This window comes from Prunus mume, linkage group LG2 (assembly GCF_029339155.1).
Source record: "Prunus mume cultivar Tortuosa linkage group LG2, ASM2933915v1, whole genome shotgun sequence".
Taxonomy (NCBI): domain Eukaryota; kingdom Viridiplantae; phylum Streptophyta; class Magnoliopsida; order Rosales; family Rosaceae; genus Prunus; species Prunus mume.
Genome location: NC_142699.1, coordinates 19,347,084 through 19,365,677, shown reverse-complemented (window position 1 = coordinate 19,365,677; position 18,594 = coordinate 19,347,084). Strand labels below are relative to the sequence as shown.

At 36.8% G+C, this 18,594-nt stretch overlaps 4 protein-coding genes across 4 annotated transcripts; 2 read left to right on the top strand and 2 right to left on the bottom strand.

The window, feature by feature from the left end:
- The first annotated feature begins 376 nt into the window (after positions 1-376).
- LOC103342103 (cytochrome P450 CYP749A22-like) lies at positions 377-2,637 on the top strand. The gene is made up of 5 exons (XM_016796676.2): positions 377-762; positions 867-1,090; positions 1,209-1,441; positions 1,534-1,912; positions 2,004-2,637. Exons 1-5 carry the CDS (start codon positions 480-482, stop codon positions 2,430-2,432), a joined length of 1,548 nt encoding a protein of 515 aa, XP_016652162.2. The 5' UTR covers positions 377-479; the 3' UTR covers positions 2,433-2,637.
- Positions 2,638-4,021: 1,384 nt separating this feature from the next.
- On the bottom strand, positions 4,022-6,266 carry LOC103342102 (cytochrome P450 CYP749A22-like). Its single transcript, XM_089046376.1, has 5 exons — positions 5,887-6,266; positions 5,562-5,785; positions 5,220-5,452; positions 4,708-5,086; positions 4,022-4,592 (listed from the first exon to the last, which is right to left on the bottom strand). Exons 1-5 carry the CDS (start codon positions 6,170-6,172, stop codon positions 4,164-4,166), a joined length of 1,551 nt encoding a protein of 516 aa, XP_088902502.1. The 5' UTR covers positions 6,173-6,266; the 3' UTR covers positions 4,022-4,163.
- A 2,099-nt stretch (positions 6,267-8,365) lies between these two features.
- LOC148919790 (uncharacterized) lies at positions 8,366-11,368 on the top strand. Its single transcript, XM_089044435.1, has 6 exons — positions 8,366-8,405; positions 8,696-8,879; positions 9,091-9,562; positions 9,790-11,088; positions 11,167-11,229; positions 11,309-11,368. Exons 1-6 carry the CDS (start codon positions 8,366-8,368, stop codon positions 11,366-11,368), a joined length of 2,118 nt encoding a protein of 705 aa, XP_088900561.1.
- A 2,687-nt stretch (positions 11,369-14,055) lies between these two features.
- Positions 14,056-16,753, bottom strand: LOC148919789 (cytochrome P450 CYP749A22-like). The gene is made up of 5 exons (XM_089046375.1): positions 16,372-16,753; positions 16,047-16,270; positions 15,705-15,937; positions 14,952-15,330; positions 14,056-14,839 (listed from the first exon to the last, which is right to left on the bottom strand). Exons 1-5 carry the CDS (start codon positions 16,655-16,657, stop codon positions 14,411-14,413), a joined length of 1,551 nt encoding a protein of 516 aa, XP_088902501.1. The 5' UTR covers positions 16,658-16,753; the 3' UTR covers positions 14,056-14,410.
- Between the last annotated feature and the right edge of the window lie 1,841 nt (positions 16,754-18,594).

Below are 18,594 nucleotides of genomic sequence, written 5' to 3'. Positions count from 1 at the left end.
TGTGCAATAATTACCGTAAGTTTCAACAAACCTTAGTCAACACAGAAGGTAGCTATCAGAGCCGCTGTCCTGTCCCACTATTTATTATGATTCTCCTATATTTAGACATGGATACATTCGTACTCGTACGAGATTCCAATATATATATATATATATATATATATATATATACGTCATGCTTTTAATGCGCCGACAATGCCAGCTTTAGGTTTTCAACAAGTCACCGTGATCAGTGACGCCATATGATATGTATAAACATATATGCAATATTCCCTGCCTTTCATTGTCTATTAGAAGCTAAGAGACGCATTCTTGAGGTCAACGATGGCAACATGTTTCCAAAGTAACATTTATTATCAACATAGAGCAAGAGACTTGTTAAGAGCAAGAAGCTTGTTGAAGAACACAAGAAGAAGAAAACTAAGAAACAGAGGAGAGCTACAGCCAAGGAGGAGATCAAGAGAGAACAATTAGAAAAAATGAGTTGGTGCAGAGAGCCGGCGATCCTTCTCTCAAGCTTTCTGTGTCTGTCGCTGTTGCTAGCTCTCGTCAAGATGTTTGAAAAGCTGTGGTGGAAGCCGGTTCGAGTACAGAAGCTGATGGCTCTGCAGGGGATCAAAGGCCCTTCTTACAGACTTATCCACGGAAACACCAAAGAAATCTCCAATATGAAAAAGGAAGCTATGAGCAGGCCCAAGAGCTTATCACATGACATCTTTCCTCAAGTTCAACCTCATATTCAGTTGTGGACCAAGTTATATGGTAAAGAAAGAAACTCTTCTTCCTTCACCTATGGTTTATTTTTTCTGTTTTCTTTTCGAATCTTAATTAGCTGCAAAATAAACTTTGGTAATCTTTGGAAACAGGGAAGAATTATCTTCAATGGCATGGCTCTAAAGCTCAGCTGGTCATTACGGAACCTGAAATATGCAAAGAGATACTGAATAACAAAGACGGGGCTCTTCAAAAAACAGAGACTTTAGGATATGTGAAGAAGTTATTAGGAGATGGCCTCACTAGATCCTCTGGTGAAAAATGGTCCAAGTTGCGAAAGCTGGCCAACCATGCCTTCCATGGAGAGAGCTTAAAAGTAACCTCCTAAAGTTATTATTGGTGATTCTTTCTTCCAACAGCATTTTTCTAAAAGTGAAACAGAATAAATGAAGGGTTGAAATTTACAAGTAAAATTTTCCGACTGTGTTGATCAGAGTATGATTCCAGCGATGATAGCTAGCGGCGAGACGATGCTTGAAAGGTTGAAGAACCATGAAGGCAAAGAGATTGAAGTGTATGACGAATTCAGGTTCTTCACTTCAGAAGTGATTTCCAGAACAGCATTTGGCAGCAGCTACTTGGAAGGGAAAAATATCTTTGAGATGTTGATGAAGTTATCCTTCTTGACATTCAAAAATGCTCTCAAACTTAGGTTTCCTGGTATCAGGTAACTCAGGCTTGTTATGCATAAAACTAAGTTTTCTTCTAAGCTTGCAGAGAATATTGATCACACCAATGTTCTTTCATTCACTATTGCAGTAAGATCTTTAAAACCAGAGATGAAATCGAATCAGCGGAGCTTGAGAAAGGAATACGCGATAGCGTAATGGAGGTTATTAAGAAAAGAGAAAAGAAGGCAATGGGGGGAGAGGAAGACGGGTTTGGAAGTGATTTTCTGGGATTGCTTTTAAAGGCTCACCATGACACCAATGAGAAGCAGAGGATTTCAGTGGACGATTTGGTCGACGAGTGCAAGACTTTTTACTTTGCTGGACAAGAAACCACTAATTCTTTACTTGCTTGGACTGTATTTCTTCTGGCCCTCCATAGAGATTGGCAAGAGGAAGCAAGGAAGGAGGTCCTGCAACTATTTGGCAAACAAAATCCACACCCTGAGGGCATTTCCAAGCTCAAAACAGTAAGAAAACATATTAGTGAATTAATTGTTTGCTTTTAAGCTTGAAATGCAGATTTGTTGTCTAATTTTGACTTTGATGCATGCAATGCAGATGAGTATGATTATCAATGAGTCTCTGAGATTATACCCTCCTGTTATTTTCTTCGAAAGGAAAGCCGCGAGGGAAGTTAGACTGGGAAATCTCATAGTCCCTGCTAACGTTGAACTGCAAATCCCAAACCTAGCATTTCATCATGATGCTAAATTTTGGGGAGCAGACGTGCACCTTTTCAAACCAGAGCGATTCTCAGAAGGGGTTGCTAAAGCTACCAAGGATAACATGGTCGCATTCTTGCCCTTTGGAATGGGACCTCGAACTTGTGTGGGCTTCAATTTTGCAACGATTGAAGTAAAGATTGCTCTGTCAATGATTCTACAACACTACTCCTTCACCCTGTCGCCGGCCTACGTTCACTCCCCGTTTCATTTTCTTACGGTTAGGCCACAACATGGTGTTCGAGTAACGCTGCATCCGCTGTGAGCTGTGTAACTCATGTGGAGGTGTAATGGTCAAAACCTGAACAGAATTTTGTATAATTTTGCACTTGGTTTACCAAGGCATTATTAATGTCTTTGTGATTATATATCAGGGAGTTTATTTGGTTTTGAGTACAGAAACAGAAGTGAACATTTATCAATTTATCAGGGAGGAGTTCTCTTCCAGCTTTGGCCAAAAATGCCAGAAATTTCGCATGCCAGGGGGAAATGGTTTTTCACAACAGAGCAGACTCCGGTGGAAGTTTTATCGTAGCCCAAAAACATGCATTATGGAAGGCCCAAATCTTATACACGAGAAGGCCCATTTTCAAAAATTAGGCCCTCGTTTGGTTGGCAATTAGGAACCCCTTTTCAAAAATTGGGATTGAATCTGAACATTTGAATTGGAAACTTGAAAACTTGTTTGGTATTAAAAATTGGAAACCTGTATGTGGTGTGGTATTTTAGTTAAGGCTTCTTCTCAGGCATTTGGTCGAACATGTTGTCGGCATAAAACAGCAAATCCATCCACTAATTTCAAAAACTTCCAAAATCAGATTGAAAAGTGGAAGAATTAAAAGGAAATTCTGGAAGAGCAAAGACGAAGCCAAAGTCGATCTATCAGATGCCAAACGCACCCTTAGATTTCAAATGTGATTTTAACACATAAACCAACGGTCACCGACTCACCGGATAAAGAGTGTAGACAACGAAGACGACTTTGAAATTTGAGTTCTTCTTCTCTAACAGAGTAGCTACCAAGTATTATTGCATACGTTTTCAATTATTTATTATTTATTATTTTATAAAATGTGATAATATATTACTGAGGAAGGCAACAACTAGTACAGTCTTGGTGTCACATCAACAATTATGATTTAATATCCTTAAATATAAAACACTAACGTCACGTCACAAATAAAAAAATGTCAAGAAAAAATAATGAATGTGGGCGAGCATTATTGTACTTATCTACCAACCATCAACAATTAAGAATTAATAATCTTAAGCATCAAGAAAAGTAATAAAATAAAAAAAGGTTAATTCCTATAATAAAAAAACAAAACTAAAAACGAAAACAAAAGGTTATTTCATTAAACAAAACAAAAAAAGAAGGTTGAGTCTGAGAATCGGTACATAGACTTTGTTTTAAAAATAAGCAAAATAATAATGATACGTTCACATGGACAAAAAGTCAAAGCATGTTTAGTCAAGCAAATGTGTCGCCTAGATTTCCGTATTTGCCTTTTCAAGTTGAAAGATTCTCCGTCCTGATTTTTAAAATCAAGTACAATTATTTAGATATATCTTCCGTGTTAAAATAATTAGGATCAATAAATTTTGAATCTGAAACACCAACTTGGTGTTGAAATAAGCAAGGAGCTTCAGGCCTCGTTTGATATCCCCGTTAAGAGGACTACACTAGACTAGCAAAATGCCTCGATTCATATGCAATCAAGATTAGAATCTGACAATGCCAGTTACTCAAGTATTATGCTTTGCTTGAATTGTTTGGCCTTGCAATGCCTTTTGGCATTGAGATTTTTTTTCTGGGCGACTAGTTTAAGTAGAGCTTTGAAACAATTAATGGGCTATAACCCTGATGGGGCATGAAATTAAAGCATTTTGAATTTATTCTTCCAAATGTTTCATCAGAAATTTACCGCATGATCCAGAGGAATTAATTTAAGTACAACATTTATTGAAATAAATGAAATATTCTGGTCTTCACAGTTCACAGTGAGTGTATAATGACGGGAACTCCACGCTGTGGGCGAACTGTCATAAACTGAATGGGAGAGTGGACATAACCAGGGGAAAGGGTGAAGCTGTAGCGCTGTAGAATCATTACCAGAGCAATCTTTGCTTCCACGATTGCGAAGTTCATGCCCACGCAAGTTCGAGGGCCCAATCCAAAGGGTATGAATGCCACTATGTTGTTGTTAGTAGCTTTAGCAACCCCTTCTGAGAATCTCTCTGGTTTGAAAACGTTCACGTCTTCTCCCCAATATTTGGGATCATGATGAAGCGATAGATTTGGGACGTGCACTTCAACATTAGCCGGAACAACCATCTTTCCCAGCCTTACTTCCTTGTCTGTTTCCCTAACAAGGGAAACAACTGGAGGATATAGCCTTAGAGATTCATTCAGGATCATACTCATCTGCATATGCATGCATCCAAATGAAAACTTAGATGACAATAAATGAAATGAGGATTTCAAAACTAAACCACTTATTAGATACATAAGCTCGCAATTAACTGACTGAGTTTCTTACCGTTTTTAGTTTGTTGAGGCCATCAGGGTTTGGATTTTCTTTTCCAAATAATTGTAGGACTTCCTTTCTTGCTTCCTCTTGCCAATCCGTATCGAGTGCCAGAAGAAAGATGGTCCAAGCAAGTAAAGAATTAGTGGTTTCTTGTCCAGCAAAGTAAAACGTTTTGCATTCATCAACGATGTCATCCACCGAAATCCTCTGGTTTTCATTGGTATCATGATGAGCCTTCAAAAGTACTCCAAGAAAATCATGCCCAAACCCGTCTGCTTCTCCAGTCTTTGCCATACTTTCTCTTTTCCTAACAATTCCTGCTATGATGTCACGTATTCCTTTCTCAAGCTTCTCCGACTTGATCTCATCACTGGTTTTGTAAAACCGACTGCAAATTTTGAACAAAAGACTAAACATGAGAAGTGACAACTCCAACACTAATGTTGTGAATGGAAAATATTCCACAGCTATAATACATAACCTCATTGATTCTTTAGGATCATTTAGTTAAAAGAAGGTACCTGATGATAGGAAGTCTGAGACTGAAATTATTTTTGAATATGAGGAAGGTCAACTGCCCTAGCATTTCAAAAATGTTCTTCCCATCTAAGTAGCTGGTACCAAATGCTGTCCTGGAAATTACTTCTGAGGTGAACAACCTAAATTCTTCATACACCTCGATCTCCTTGCCTTCATGATTTACCCACCTTTCTAGCATTGTCTCTGAGCTAGTTATCATTTCAGGAATCATACTCTGGTAACACAACACCATCATACAGTCAGTTACCAAGTTTACATTCAATATAAACAATTGACAGAAGTACTGGGTACGTTAATAAAAACATCTGCAAAGAAAAACTTACTTTTAAGCTCTCTCCATGGAAGGCATGGTTGGCCAGCTTTCTTAACTTGACCCATTTTTCACCTTCTGCCATGGAAATGCTGTCTCCTAATAGCTTCTTCACGTAGCCTTGGGACTTTTGTTTTCGGAAGAGTTTATCTTTGTTGTTCATGACCTCTTTGGACAACTCAGGTTCCGCAACCACCAACTGAGGTTGAGTACCATGCCATTGAAGAAAATTCGTCCCTGTTGCAACAAAATCACTAAATTTAATTATCTTTGAACAAATTGAGATTATAAAAAATAAATAAAAAAACCATAGTTAATGAAGAGTTTGTAAGACGTACCAAATATCTCGGACCATTTGTGAGTATGAGGCTGAACTGCAGAGAATATGTCATGTGATAAGCTTCTGGGCCTGCTCATGGCTTCCTTTTTCAAGCTCATGATCTCTTTGGTGTTTCCATGGATAAGTCTGTAAGAAGGGCCTTTGACTCCCTGGAGATCCATGAATTTCTGGAAGCGATTTGGGGTCCACCATTGCTTGTAAAAGAGCCTGATGAGAGCTACAAGGAACACAAATAGCATGCTTGAAACAGTGATTACTGGCATTCCGATTCCGAACCAACTCATTTTTCTAGCTTCTTTCTTTCTTTCTTCTTCTTCGTTTGGGTAAATCGGATGTGCCAAAACCCAAGAGACAATTCTAGCTTGTATGTTAGTTTGCTGTGTACTGCGTGTGACTCTCTTCAGTTTATATAGTAAATGCTTGGGTGTATTTCGTTGAAAAAAAATAAAAAAAATCAGATGGCAATCTTTGAATGCTTGGGCATGTTTCGTTGACGCGACGAGTGACCATGTTGTTACTGAATTATATCATGTAGCAGAGAAACCCACTAGCACTGCCTAATAGTATGATCTATACGTTATTTGTTCACATAAAATATTTGTCGCGTCAGTTGATAACCAAACTCTAGCCCAATGGAAGGCCTTGACTTGCTAACTGGTGGTCTAATGTTTGTACTGCATGGACACTGTGATAGTGTGTGTGAGAAAACCCCATCGATCCTCTGTATATTTTTTTAGAAATTCTAGTATTGCATTCATAATTCAATCAAAAAAAATCACTAGCAACAAAAGGCCAATTCAAACTAGCCACAAAGTGTCCCTCCTTCTAATTTAGATATCGCTTGTACTAAAAAAACAAAATGAAAAAGCCAGCGGCTTAAAACTAAGCTTATCATGAGCAGCATGCCAGCGTCGCTACTTGATAGGCGTATAATACGTTGTCGTGTCTAGTATTATTGAATTAGAAACTAATGTCTATTTTAAATATATAAAAAACTGATTAAGTTATGAATTGGTGGCGAATTATTCGAACCGCAATTGATAATGAATACCCATAAAATAATTAAAAATTCATAAATGGCTACCACGTACCATTAACGTGGGAATTATTTTTATTATCAAATCATAAGTGAGCACATTTTAATTGTGGACTCCTGAATTTTACAAGAATTTAGGTGAGGGAGAAAAACAATAAGATCATGAGCAAAAGAAGGAGAAACAGACACAGAAAGATTTGAATCAGTCACTACCGGCATTCTGAGCCAACTCATTTTTACTTGGCTGTTTATGTGTTTCCAGAGTCTCCTAACTTTGACTATTTAGACCCATCAATTTATTCAGTTAACCAACAATATAGAGTCCTCTATAGTGGAATATGCATGAACGCCCCATGAGGATTTAAATTATTTTCACAAAATTCCTTTTCATTGATTTTTATTCAAAGATTGATGATTTTATATATATATATATATATATATATATAAATTCCCCAAATGACAAAGTTAGTCTTTGAAATTAAATTGCAAATACATTCATTCAAGTTAATTTTGTCATTTGTATAAGTTTTCTTTTATAAAATCATATTTTTTGGACGAACAATCAATGAAAAAGGGTTTTGGGTATTCGTGTTAATTTTTAAACCTCATGGAGTTTTGTAAAAACACCAAAAACCTCAGAGGGTATTAATGTAAATAACTAAAAATATATATATTTCAAAACAAACTATATAGAGTAAATTGTAGTTGTAGAGGAGTGAAGTTTGGTTTGAAGAACCTCCTGATTTGATTCAGCTAAACATGAATCACTACTAGAAAATTATCCACTACTCACTGATCTAGATACAAATTCATAAAAGTGGCTTATATATTTTTTTTGGAAACTAATAATCCCACGCCTATTAAAGATTTTTGAGATAGACATTGATGTGTAATACAAATAAAGTAATTTTCATTTTTTTGTTCTCTTAATATTTGGGCTCTTTTATCAGTCCCCAGCACTCCTAGGAAACTTATAAATATAAAAACAAAAATTACAAATTGTATGCCATCCGACACAAACTCAGTCAAACTCATTGGTGGGTGGGACTCTATAAAAGAATGGTTTGTTAATGTTCAAGGTTAAACCTCCGGGTATATTTTAAAATAGGCTTAATTATGTACATGCCCCCTGTGCTTTTAAGTTTTTCTCAGATTACCACCTGTGGTGGAAAATGTCTCAAAGTACCCCCCAACGTATAAATAACCGTCTCAATTTACCCCATCCACAAATTTTTTGACGGTCCGTTACAAATAGTGGGCCCCACTTCGTTTTAACCTTTAATTCGAATAAGGGTTTTTCAATTTGTAACAAAGGGGAAATTGGGTTTAGGTTCATTGGAGAAGAGGTTGTTGTCAAAATCTGAGGGTTCCTTCGATTTTGGGAGAAATTGGAGAAGAAATCATTCGTTGGCGTTAGACTTTAAGGCTAGAAGGTGCGAAGATGGTGGTGCTTAGAGAATCTGGAGGTTGTCAACCCATATGTAAGTGGACCCATTGTTACTCGATTTTCTTGATTTTGGCATGTGCATTGAACTGTTGTTAGGATTTTGTTTTTGTTTTTGTATACTTTTTGACTCGTTGTGTGATCATTGTGTGGTCCTTGCATGTTCCTAATGTGGTGTGTTTGGAAATTTTTTGTTCTTTCATATATTTTTTTACCCAATATACCTTATGTGGTCCTTGGGTGTTCCTTGTATTATCCTTTGTGTGGTCCTTCTTTTCTCTTTGTGTGTTTTTTTCCATTTGTTAAGTGAATGTTCCTGTTACGTAGATAAAGATGCTGATGAGGTTGTCACATTTAAGTTTTTCCATGGAGGTAAACTAGTGAAAAATAGAAAGGACAGTCAGTGGTCTTATTTAGGTGGTGAAGTCAGTTGGTTTGATTACTGTGAGGTTGACTATATGTCCATGTTAGAGCTATTTGGAATGGCTAAAGATTTGGGATATGACGATGGGTATGATGTGAGTTTTTATGGTGAAGAGTTTGGAACTAGCAGACTCATTCAAATAATATCTGATAGTACACTTTTAGCTTGTATGAGCATGGTACCTAAAAGCAATAGCAGAGTCGTAGTTTTGTACTTGAAGGTAGTGAGTTTAACTTCAAGCCAAGTGGGGAATGATAGCAGTGATAAAGAATATTCTTGTTCGAGAATGATGATACAGTGATCCAGACTTTGAAGACAGTGACTATGCACAGAGTGATGAAGAGATTGAATTATTGAAGAATGATGATAAGTGGTTTGAAGGTTATGTGGATCATAGTATTTTTGACAATGATCCTAATGCAAAGCAAAATGATGAGTCAGACAATGGAGAAGAGTTACCTACACTTACCTGCCCAAATAGTTCACAAAGTGAAGATGATGCAGTGGGTGAAGTAAGAAGGAAGAAGAATAGGATGCCAAAAGGTGAAGATTTCAGACCTGAAATTGATATGGGAAGCCCAAGTTTCAAAATAGGTTTAAGGTTTGCAACTGCCGAGTTGTTTAGAAAAGCTGTGAGGATATACTCCATTAATTGTGGAAGGGAGTTGATTTTTATGCATAATGACCGTAACAAAATAAGAGCAGTATGTGAAGAGGGCTGTCCTTTTGTTATCCATGCTTCAAGTGTTAGTGGTAGCACTTACCTGCAGGTGAAAACCTTTAATCCTACACATGTTTGTAGCAAGGGGACTAAAAATATACATGCTACTGCTGGCTGGTTGGTTGAAAGATATTCTGGGCAGTTAAGGCTCAATCCAAATTGGACTGCTTCTTCTTTTGTAGAGCAAGTTCACCAAGACTATGGTTACAGACCATCTAGAGCAACTGTGTACAGAGCAAGAGCCATGGCAGTTGACATTGTAGAGGGGTCTTACAGAAACAATATGAAGTATTGTGGGAATATTGTCATGAGTTAAGAACCAGGAATGTGGGAAGTACAGTTATCATTAAATCTGAAATGGAAGGTGATAGGCCACGGTTTCAAAGAATTTACATCTGTCTTGCAGCCTGCAAGAAGGGGTTTTTAGATGGTTGTAGGCCTGTGGTTTGCTTGGATGAGTGTCATGTCAAAGGGCCTCACCCTGGGCAAGTGCTTTCTGCAATGGGAGTTGATGCAAACAACGGAATGTTTCCACTTGCCTATGCATATGTAGAGATTGAGAGCAATTCAACATGGCTGTGGTTTTTAGAATTATTGAGTGGTGATCTCAATATTACAAATAGCCATGGTTATGTATTTATGACTGACAAACAAAAAGGGTTAATAGATGATGTGGATACTCTATTCCCTCAGGCAGAGCATAGACATTGTTTGAAACATTTATATGGGAACTTCTATTTGGAACATAGAGGTCTTGCCTTGAAACATCAAATGGAAGCAATTGCTAGAGCCACAACAGTGCCATGGTTTCATGCAGAGATGACAAAGATGTTGCAGTTGTCTAAACCTGCACATGATTGGCTCATGGAGAAAGATCCTAGGCATTGGAGTAGGGCATATTTCAAGAGTGATTCCAAGTGTGACATGCTTATGAACAATCTATGTGAGGCATTCAACCGTAGCATAATGGATGCCCGAGACAAGCCTATTCTGACTATGCTAGAAAGAATTCGGTTGTATATAATGTTGTTGATGGCGGGAAGAAGGGTTCTCTGTGAGAAATGGCATGGACAAGTTGGGCCAAGAATTAGAAAGATATTAGAGAAAAACAAAGCAAAAGCTCAGTGGTGCATTCCTAAGGCTGCTGGACAGAATCAGTTTGAAGTAATGCACCATAGTGGCCGCACCTTTGCTGTTGATTTGAATGGCCACTCTTGTTCATGCCATGCTTGGGATTTGAATGGAATACCATGTTTGCATGCATGTGCTGCAATAAGTTGGTTTCATGGGAATCCAGAGGACTTTTGTGATGCAGTGTACAAGAAAGAGGCTTATTTGAGAGCCTATCAACCAATGATTATGCCTATGACTAGCCAAGATCAGTGGATGAAGGTTAATTTACCTCCATTACTCCCTCCGAAATACCACAAGCAGCCTGGTAGGCCTAAGAAGACAAGAAAACAAGCTGTTAAAGAACCTAAACTTCCTTCTAATCCATATAAGCTTCCTAGGTATGGCATCCCTTTAAAGTGTGCCAATTGCGGTGGAGAAGGGCATAATCGAAGTAGTTGTAAGGTATGTGGTTTTTAGAATTATTGCTTTACATTTAAATGTATTTGATTTGGTTTCTGACTTGATGACTTTGGTTATTAGGAACCTAGAAATCCCAACATAAAGCCTACTAGGAAGAGGAACATTGCCAAGGACAAACTTGCAGTAAGTGCCACAGTTTCAACTATGTTTTCACTCATCAAAATTTTATATCATGGAAACTTCTAATTATTATTTGTTTTAGGTAAGAAGGAGAGATGGTGGAGACCAAAGTGGCGGACAACAGAGTATGCAATTAAGGTAAAGGAAACACTCAAGCACTTCCCAAGAGCCTTCTCAATCCCAGGCATCTCAAGTAGCTGCTGCTTCTCTATCCCAACCATCCAAGCGGTGATGCTTTTCAATCCCAGCCATCTCAAACACCTGAACCTGCCAAATTATCTCGAGTACAACAACGTCGGAAGAGGATGAAAGATCAACAGAGGAGCCATTTTGTCAAAGATCATTTTTTTCATCCTTGAATGTTGTGGAAGACTTTAATGGTTGTTGGTTGTTATGTTTGGAACCTGTTTTGGAACCTAAGTATTTGATGTATGTTATGGTTTGAACATTTGATGTATGTTATGGTTGGACTTGTTTTGGAACCTGAATATTTAATGTATGTTATGGTTGGAACCAATTTTGGAACCTATTTTGGTTTGTGCATATTTCCTAAGGTTGTTATGGTTGGAATCTGTTTTGGAACCTGTTTTGGTTTGTGCATATATTCATAAGACTGTTATGGTTGGAACCTGTTTTGGTTTGTGCTTATAATGACAGGTGCTTTTGCTAGTTTTGGGCTTTGCCTCTTGCTTTCCAGATTCCAGTAAACTTTGGCATGTTACCAAAAGCTACATATCCACCATAAACTTTGGCAAAGAAGGCAGGTCCTGCTTTTTTAGGGAAAACTGAATTTTGGTTATCTTCTTCTACATTCATCAAGAAATTACCATTCAATTTACCATTCATATCACATATCAAACTTAACTAGCATTACATTACTTAACTAACTAGCATTACATTCATGTCACCATTTGTAACCTCTAAACAGCTTACCATTCATGTCACCATTTGTAACCCCTAAACAAATTACATATCCAGTAAACTTAACTAGCATTACATTACATTACACCAAATGACATTACATTACACTGCCAAAGTGTCTTACATTAGATTAGCATTTGTTCTCAAATTAAATTTGCCCATTAAACTACTGCCAAAGTGCTTAACTACTGCCAAAATGCTTAACTACTGCCAAAATGCCTTACATTACATTAACATCAGGTATCAAATTACAATGCCCAATGAACTACTGCCAAAGTGCCTAATTCATCTTCATGGCAAACACCACCAACCACGAAAGCAACATAGCAGCCCACAATATTTTTGACTTTGCTCGAATATTTGCATTTTCCTTCTCCACCCTATCAATCTTCCTCAGCAAACCAGGTATCAACGATTTTGAACGCTCACACATTTCTGCATCAAACCACTGAAAAAACCTACATCCTTTTTCTCCCCTTCCCTGTATCAACCAAGAACAATGACTGAAAATTTGGGTGGTAAAATGACTGAAAATTTCATCAATCACTGACAATTTCATCACTAACAACTCTATCAATTTGTGATGCCCAAAATAATGACTGAAAATTTTATCTTAAACATGCTTACCTTTGACTTTGGCAGACTAGAAATCTTCGCCCTGGGTTTGAACTGGTCCAAGAAGTCTACATCCGTGCTAACTTCCCACAATGACACCATTGGCCATGCCCTCCTTCTCCTTGCTTCTCTCCTGTTTCCATCATCCCAAATCTTCTACTCCACAATCTTCCAATTTCAAACTCCACCTCAGAGTTTTACAAAGAATGATTTCTTCTCCAATTTCTCCCAAAATCGAAGGAACCCTCAGATTTTGACAACAACCCTCTTCTCCAATGAACCCTAAACCCAATTTCCCCTTTGTTACAAACTGAGAAACCCTTATTCGAACAGCTTAAAGGTTAAAACGAAGTGGGCCCACTGTTAACGGACCGTCAAAAAATTTGACGGATGGGGTAAATTGAGACGGTTATTTATACGTTGGGGTACTTTGAGACGTTTTCCACCACAGTGGTAATCGAGATAAACGTAAAAGCACAGGGGGCATGTACATAATTAAGCCATTAAAATATACATTCAAAGATTCCGATCTGTGATTCGTTTGGTGAACAGTACAAACATAGACTAACATCCTAAGGTTTTAAATAATTTTTACAAAACTCATTTCCATTTATTTTTCATCGAAAGATTGATAATTTTAATGACAAAGTTAGCCTTTGAGATTATATTGCAAATACATTCATTGAGGTTACTTTTGTCATTTAATTAAGTTTTCTTTTATAAAATCATCATTTTTTAGATGAAGAATTAATGAAAAGGGGTTTTGTGACAATAATTTGAAACCTCAAGGGAGTGTTTGTATTATTTTTCAAACATCAAGGGATTTTGTGAAAACACCAAAAATTTCGAAGGGTATTAATGCAAATAACTAAAAAAAATACATATTTCAAAACAAACTACAGAATAAAGTGTAGTCGTAGAGCAGTGAAGTTTGGTTTGATTCAGCAGAACATGAACATGTAAAGCAACGTTCACAGGATACTAGTACGCACACAAGCTATTTGAAAGGAAATATATATAAAACAGAGTCAGTTATAGCAGAACATACATGTTCTGAACATATGTATATAAGAATTAGAGACTAATCAACGTGATTAAACGTCAACTGTGTGTATCAACTTGTTAAATTGTGTCGTGATCTCCAGCTAATAAAAGAGGAATCAAATTGTTAGGGCTCATGGCCATTCACATGCATTAAGCACACCTTAATTAACTAATGCTTTACAATATCGTACGTACCCTGTTTATGGCAACGAAAATTTGATAAATGATACGTTCATAGGCAGCTTGATCTATACATTGAAAAATTCTGATCCTTTTATCACATAAATCAACGATTACAATGAAGAATCACTTGGACAAAGCTCCACTTTCTCTGATCATAGTGTACTGAACTGGGTGGCCAATAAAAATATATATAATACAGAACCTATGTTTCTAATTGACACTACCTTTTGTACTCTATTTTATAAGCAACTCAAAGGTTATCAGCTATTATTATTTCGGAAATATTAGTGATCCAAAAATCTTGAAATGTCGACAAAACATTGAGAATCAAATACATTGAAGTTTTTATAATGAACATTATTTAGAAGATGTTCAATTAATCAATTGTCCACTATTTTGATAAAAAAAACAACTTCCCGGTTCACAGTGAGTGTAGAATGACTGGAACTCCACGCTGTGGGCGAACTGTCATGAACTGAATGGGTGAGTGGACATAACCAGGGGAAAGGGTGAAGCTGTAGCGCTGTAGAATCATTGCCAGAGCAATCTTGGATTCGACGATTGCGAAGTTCATGCCCACACAAGTTCGAGGTCCCAATCCAAAGGGTATGAATGCGACCATGTTGTTGTTAGTAGCTTTAGCAACCCCTTCTGAGAATCTCTCTGGTTTGAAAACGTTCACGTCTTCTCCCCAATATTTGGGATCATGATGAAGCGATAGATTTGGGACGTGCACTTCAACATTAGCCGGAACAACCATCTTTCCCAGCCTTACTTCCTTGTCTGTTTCCCTAACAAGGGAAACAACTGGAGGATATAGCCTTAGAGATTCATTCAGGATCATACTCATCTGCACATGCATCCAAATGAAAACTTAGATGACAATAAATTAAATGAGGATTTCAAAACTTAACCACTGATTTAGATACATAAGCTAGCAATTAACTGACTGAGTTTCTTACCGTTTTTAGTTTGTTGAGGCCATCAGGGTTTGGATTTTCTTTTCCAAATAATTGTAGGACCTCCTTTCTTGCTTCCTCTTGCCAATCCGTATTGAGTGCAAGAAGAAAGATGGTCCACGCAAGCAAAGAATTAGTGGTTTCTTGTCCAGCAAAGTAAAACGTTTTGCATTCATCAACGATGTCATCCACCGAAATCCTCTGGTTTTCATTGGTATCATGATGAGCCTTCAAAAGTACTCCAAGAAAATCACGCCCAAACCCGTCTGCTTCTCCAGTCATTGCCATACTTTCTCTTGTCCTAACAATCCCTGCTATGGTGTCACGTATTCCTTTCTCAAGCTTCTCTGACTTGATCTCATCACTGGTTTTGTAAAACCGACTGCAAATTTGAACAAAAGACTAAACATGAGAAGTGACAACTCCAACACTATTGTTGTGAACAGAAAATATTCCACAGCTAACATAACCTCATTGATTCTTTAGGATCATTTAAAGCATCCGCAATGATTGTTCAATTGTTCAATTTATTGAACTATGTTGACATCTATTGAATTGAACTGCAGTTTTATTTGCAATGGTATAGTTTAATAAGTTCAGTTTACTGGCATGTAGGTTCCATAATTAGACTATCAATTCAATAGAGGGTTCACCTTCTATTATTGCAAGTGAAATTTTACTGTTTTATTTCAATTTCATGCAATAAAATTGCATTGATCCTAACTATTGTAGATGCTATTAGTTCAAAGAAGGTACCTGATGATAGGAAGTCTGAGACTAAAATTATTTTTGAATATGAGGAAGGTCAACTGCCCTAGCATTTCAAAAATGTTCTTCCCATCTAAGTAGCTGGTGCCAAATGCTGTCCTGGAAATTACTTCTGAGGTGAACAACCTAAATTCTTCATACACCTCGATCTCCTTGCCTTCATGATTTACCCATCTTTCTAGCATTGTCTCTGAGCTAGTTATCATGTCAGGAATCATACTCTGGTAACACAACACCATCATACAGTCAGTTACCAAGTTTACATTCAATATAAACAATTGACAGAAGTACGGGTTACGTTAATAAAAACATCTGCAAAGAAAAACTTACTTTTAAGCTCTCTCCATGGAAGGCATGGTTGGCCAGCTTTCTTAACTTGACCCATTTTTCACCTTCTGCCATGGAAATGCTGTCTCCTAATAGCTTCTTCACATAGCCTTGGGACTTCTGTTTTCGGAAGAGTTTATCCTTGTTGTTCATGACCTCTTTGGACAACTCAGGTTCCGCAACCACCAACTGAGGTTGAGTACCATGCCATTGAAGAAAATTCCTCCCTGTTGCAACAAAATCACTAAATTTAATTATCTTTGAACAAATTGAGATTATAAAAAATAATTAAAAAAACCATAGTTAATGAAGAGTTTGTAAGACGTACCAAATATCTCGGACCATTTGTGAGTATGAGGCTGAACTGCAGAGAATATGTCATGTGATAAGCTTCTGGGCCTGCTCATAGCTTCCTTCTTCATGCTCATGATTTCTTTGGTATTTCCATGGATGAGTCTGTAAGAAGGGCCTTTGACTCCCTGGAGATCCATGAATTTCTGGAAGCGATTTGGGGTCCACCATTGCTTGCCAAAGAGCCTGATGAGAGCTACAAGGAACACAAGTAGCATGCTTGAAACAGTGATTACTGGCATTCCGATTCCGGACCAAGTCATTGTTCTAGCTTCTTTCTTTCTTCTTCTTTTGAGTAAATGAGATGAGCCAAAACCCAAGAGACAATTCTAGCTTGTATGTCAGTTTGCTGTGTACTGCATGTGGCTCTCTTCAGTTTATATAGTAAAAGCTTGGGCGTATAAATAAATAAATAAAATCAAACGTCTCCCTTGAAATTGGAAAGTACAAGGGCAGCCGAACATGACCAAGAAAGTTTTATGGGCCCATCGGCGGCTCTGATATTTTTGGGGTCTTCAGCCAAAATAACAGGAGAGCCTTATAGAATAAAGTTTTGAACAAAAAATTATATAAAAAAAATCAAACTATGTAATTAAAATCTTGTGCTCATTAAATTACTAATTATCATTAAAAGGAAAAAAAAATATAAGAATAGGAAGACCAATATTAAATATTTCAAAAGTAAAACTCAATATTAATTTTATTAAACTAATATTATTAATGGGCTACAAGCTACGCCAGTATCTTGAATGTAAATCAATATTAATTGTGAGGCCCCCATCAAAGTGGGGCCCTGATATGTCGCTTACCTCATATTAAATTATTCACATAAAATATTTGTCATCTCCATTGATATTTTATAAATATTATCGATATTTTAGACCTTAATTCACGAGCAGTGTCACTGCTTGATTGGCATATAATTAGTTGACCTCTTTAGTATGATTAAATTAGGAACTAATGTCGTCTTTCTATTTATTTTTTTTCCAAACTGATTAAGACATAAATTGCTGGCGGCCCCGATTGATAATAGCATAAAAATAATTAAAAATTCATCCGTCGCTAACTCACACCCTTAAAGTGGGAAATATATTATCATTAATAATCATGGGTGAGCATATTTAAATTGTGGACTGGAAGGGAGAAACAGACACAGAAAGGTTGAATCAGTCTCACTACCGACATTCCGAATCAATTCATGTTTTTATTTTTTTGCTGTATATGTATTTCCATTTAGACCCGGCAATTGTGCGGTCGTACACGGTAGACCAATCAATTTATTCAGTTAACGAATTTTCTAATTGTTGACCAATAATATGCTCGTGTTACAACTAGAAACTAATTTAATATGATTAATATGACCCAAAAAAAAAAGTAAACATGAGATCAACAGGTGCATGTATGTGTCATAATTGATAGACTTATTTTAATGGTGGGCTCCACTCTATGAGAGAGATAGTACACAAGTTGATATCTAAAGATGGTCTCCCTAGTATCACCCTAACTGATAATTATACACAATCGTGAACGGAATATTATCCTCCAATAGCGTGAAGCACATGCAAAGATTCACAAAGTCACATATGAACAAGGACCATTTAACACACTAAAGTCTTCGTTTGAAAAAAATACACCCAAACAGAGACACACACTAAAGTCTTGTTTGTTGACTCTAGACCATTTAACACATCAGATGCCATCACCATCGCTACAACATTCAAGTCAAAAGCACATTTCTTCATATGAAAATTCGCCGGTTTTACGTTATTTTTAGGCCACCCAATCAAAAACTTATAACGCGTCTGAAAATGCAACCAAATTTCTTGACGCCAAGTTACCATCACTTTCTGCCAAAAGTCTGAGAAAATAAAAGCATTACATTAATTTTCAAAGATAAAATATATAATATAAAAAAAGATAAAATATATAATTGCGTAGAGATTTGACCAAAATTAATAACGTTCCCATAAGCAGATTATAGAAAGAGTTTAAATTTTAAATATATATATATATATATATATATCTTGCATCCTATTTATACTATTTTCTAAGAAAATAATTTCCCACCATTTTTGTAATTAAAAGCATGAAACAAATTAAATGACACGTTAAGAAAACTCTTTAAAACATGAGAAAATGATTTCCAAGAAGAAAGAAACAAGTCAACATTCAAAGCTATTGAAAAAACCAAACAAGTATT

Excerpts from the sequence above, each read along its gene's own strand:
- LOC103342102 (XM_089046376.1), bottom strand. The coding sequence starts at position 6,172 with ATGAGTTGGTTCGGAATCGGAATGCCAGTAATCACTGTTTCAAGCATG. Across the intron at positions 5,786-5,886 it reads CAAATGGTCCGAGATATTTG|GGACGAATTTTCTTCAATGG; the intron begins GTACGTCTTACA and ends TTGTTGCAACAG. Across the intron at positions 4,593-4,707 it reads GCCTCAACAAACTAAAAACG|ATGAGTATGATCCTGAATGA; the intron begins GTAAGAAACTCA and ends ATGCATATGCAG.
- LOC103342103 (XM_016796676.2), top strand. The coding sequence starts at position 480 with ATGAGTTGGTGCAGAGAGCCGGCGATCCTTCTCTCAAGCTTTCTGTGT. Across the intron at positions 763-866 it reads GTTGTGGACCAAGTTATATG|GGAAGAATTATCTTCAATGG; the intron begins GTAAAGAAAGAA and ends CTTTGGAAACAG. Across the intron at positions 1,442-1,533 it reads CTTAGGTTTCCTGGTATCAG|TAAGATCTTTAAAACCAGAG; the intron begins GTAACTCAGGCT and ends TCACTATTGCAG.
- LOC148919789 (XM_089046375.1), bottom strand. The coding sequence starts at position 16,657 with ATGACTTGGTCCGGAATCGGAATGCCAGTAATCACTGTTTCAAGCATG. Across the intron at positions 16,271-16,371 it reads CAAATGGTCCGAGATATTTG|GGAGGAATTTTCTTCAATGG; the intron begins GTACGTCTTACA and ends TTGTTGCAACAG. Across the intron at positions 15,331-15,704 it reads CTCAGACTTCCTATCATCAG|TCGGTTTTACAAAACCAGTG; the intron begins GTACCTTCTTTG and ends TCAAATTTGCAG.
- LOC148919790 (XM_089044435.1), top strand. The coding sequence starts at position 8,366 with ATGGTGGTGCTTAGAGAATCTGGAGGTTGTCAACCCATAT. Across the intron at positions 8,880-9,090 it reads GATTTGGGATATGACGATGG|TGATCCAGACTTTGAAGACA; the intron begins GTATGATGTGAG and ends ATGATGATACAG. Across the intron at positions 11,230-11,308 it reads TTGCCAAGGACAAACTTGCA|GTAAGAAGGAGAGATGGTGG; the intron begins GTAAGTGCCACA and ends TATTTGTTTTAG.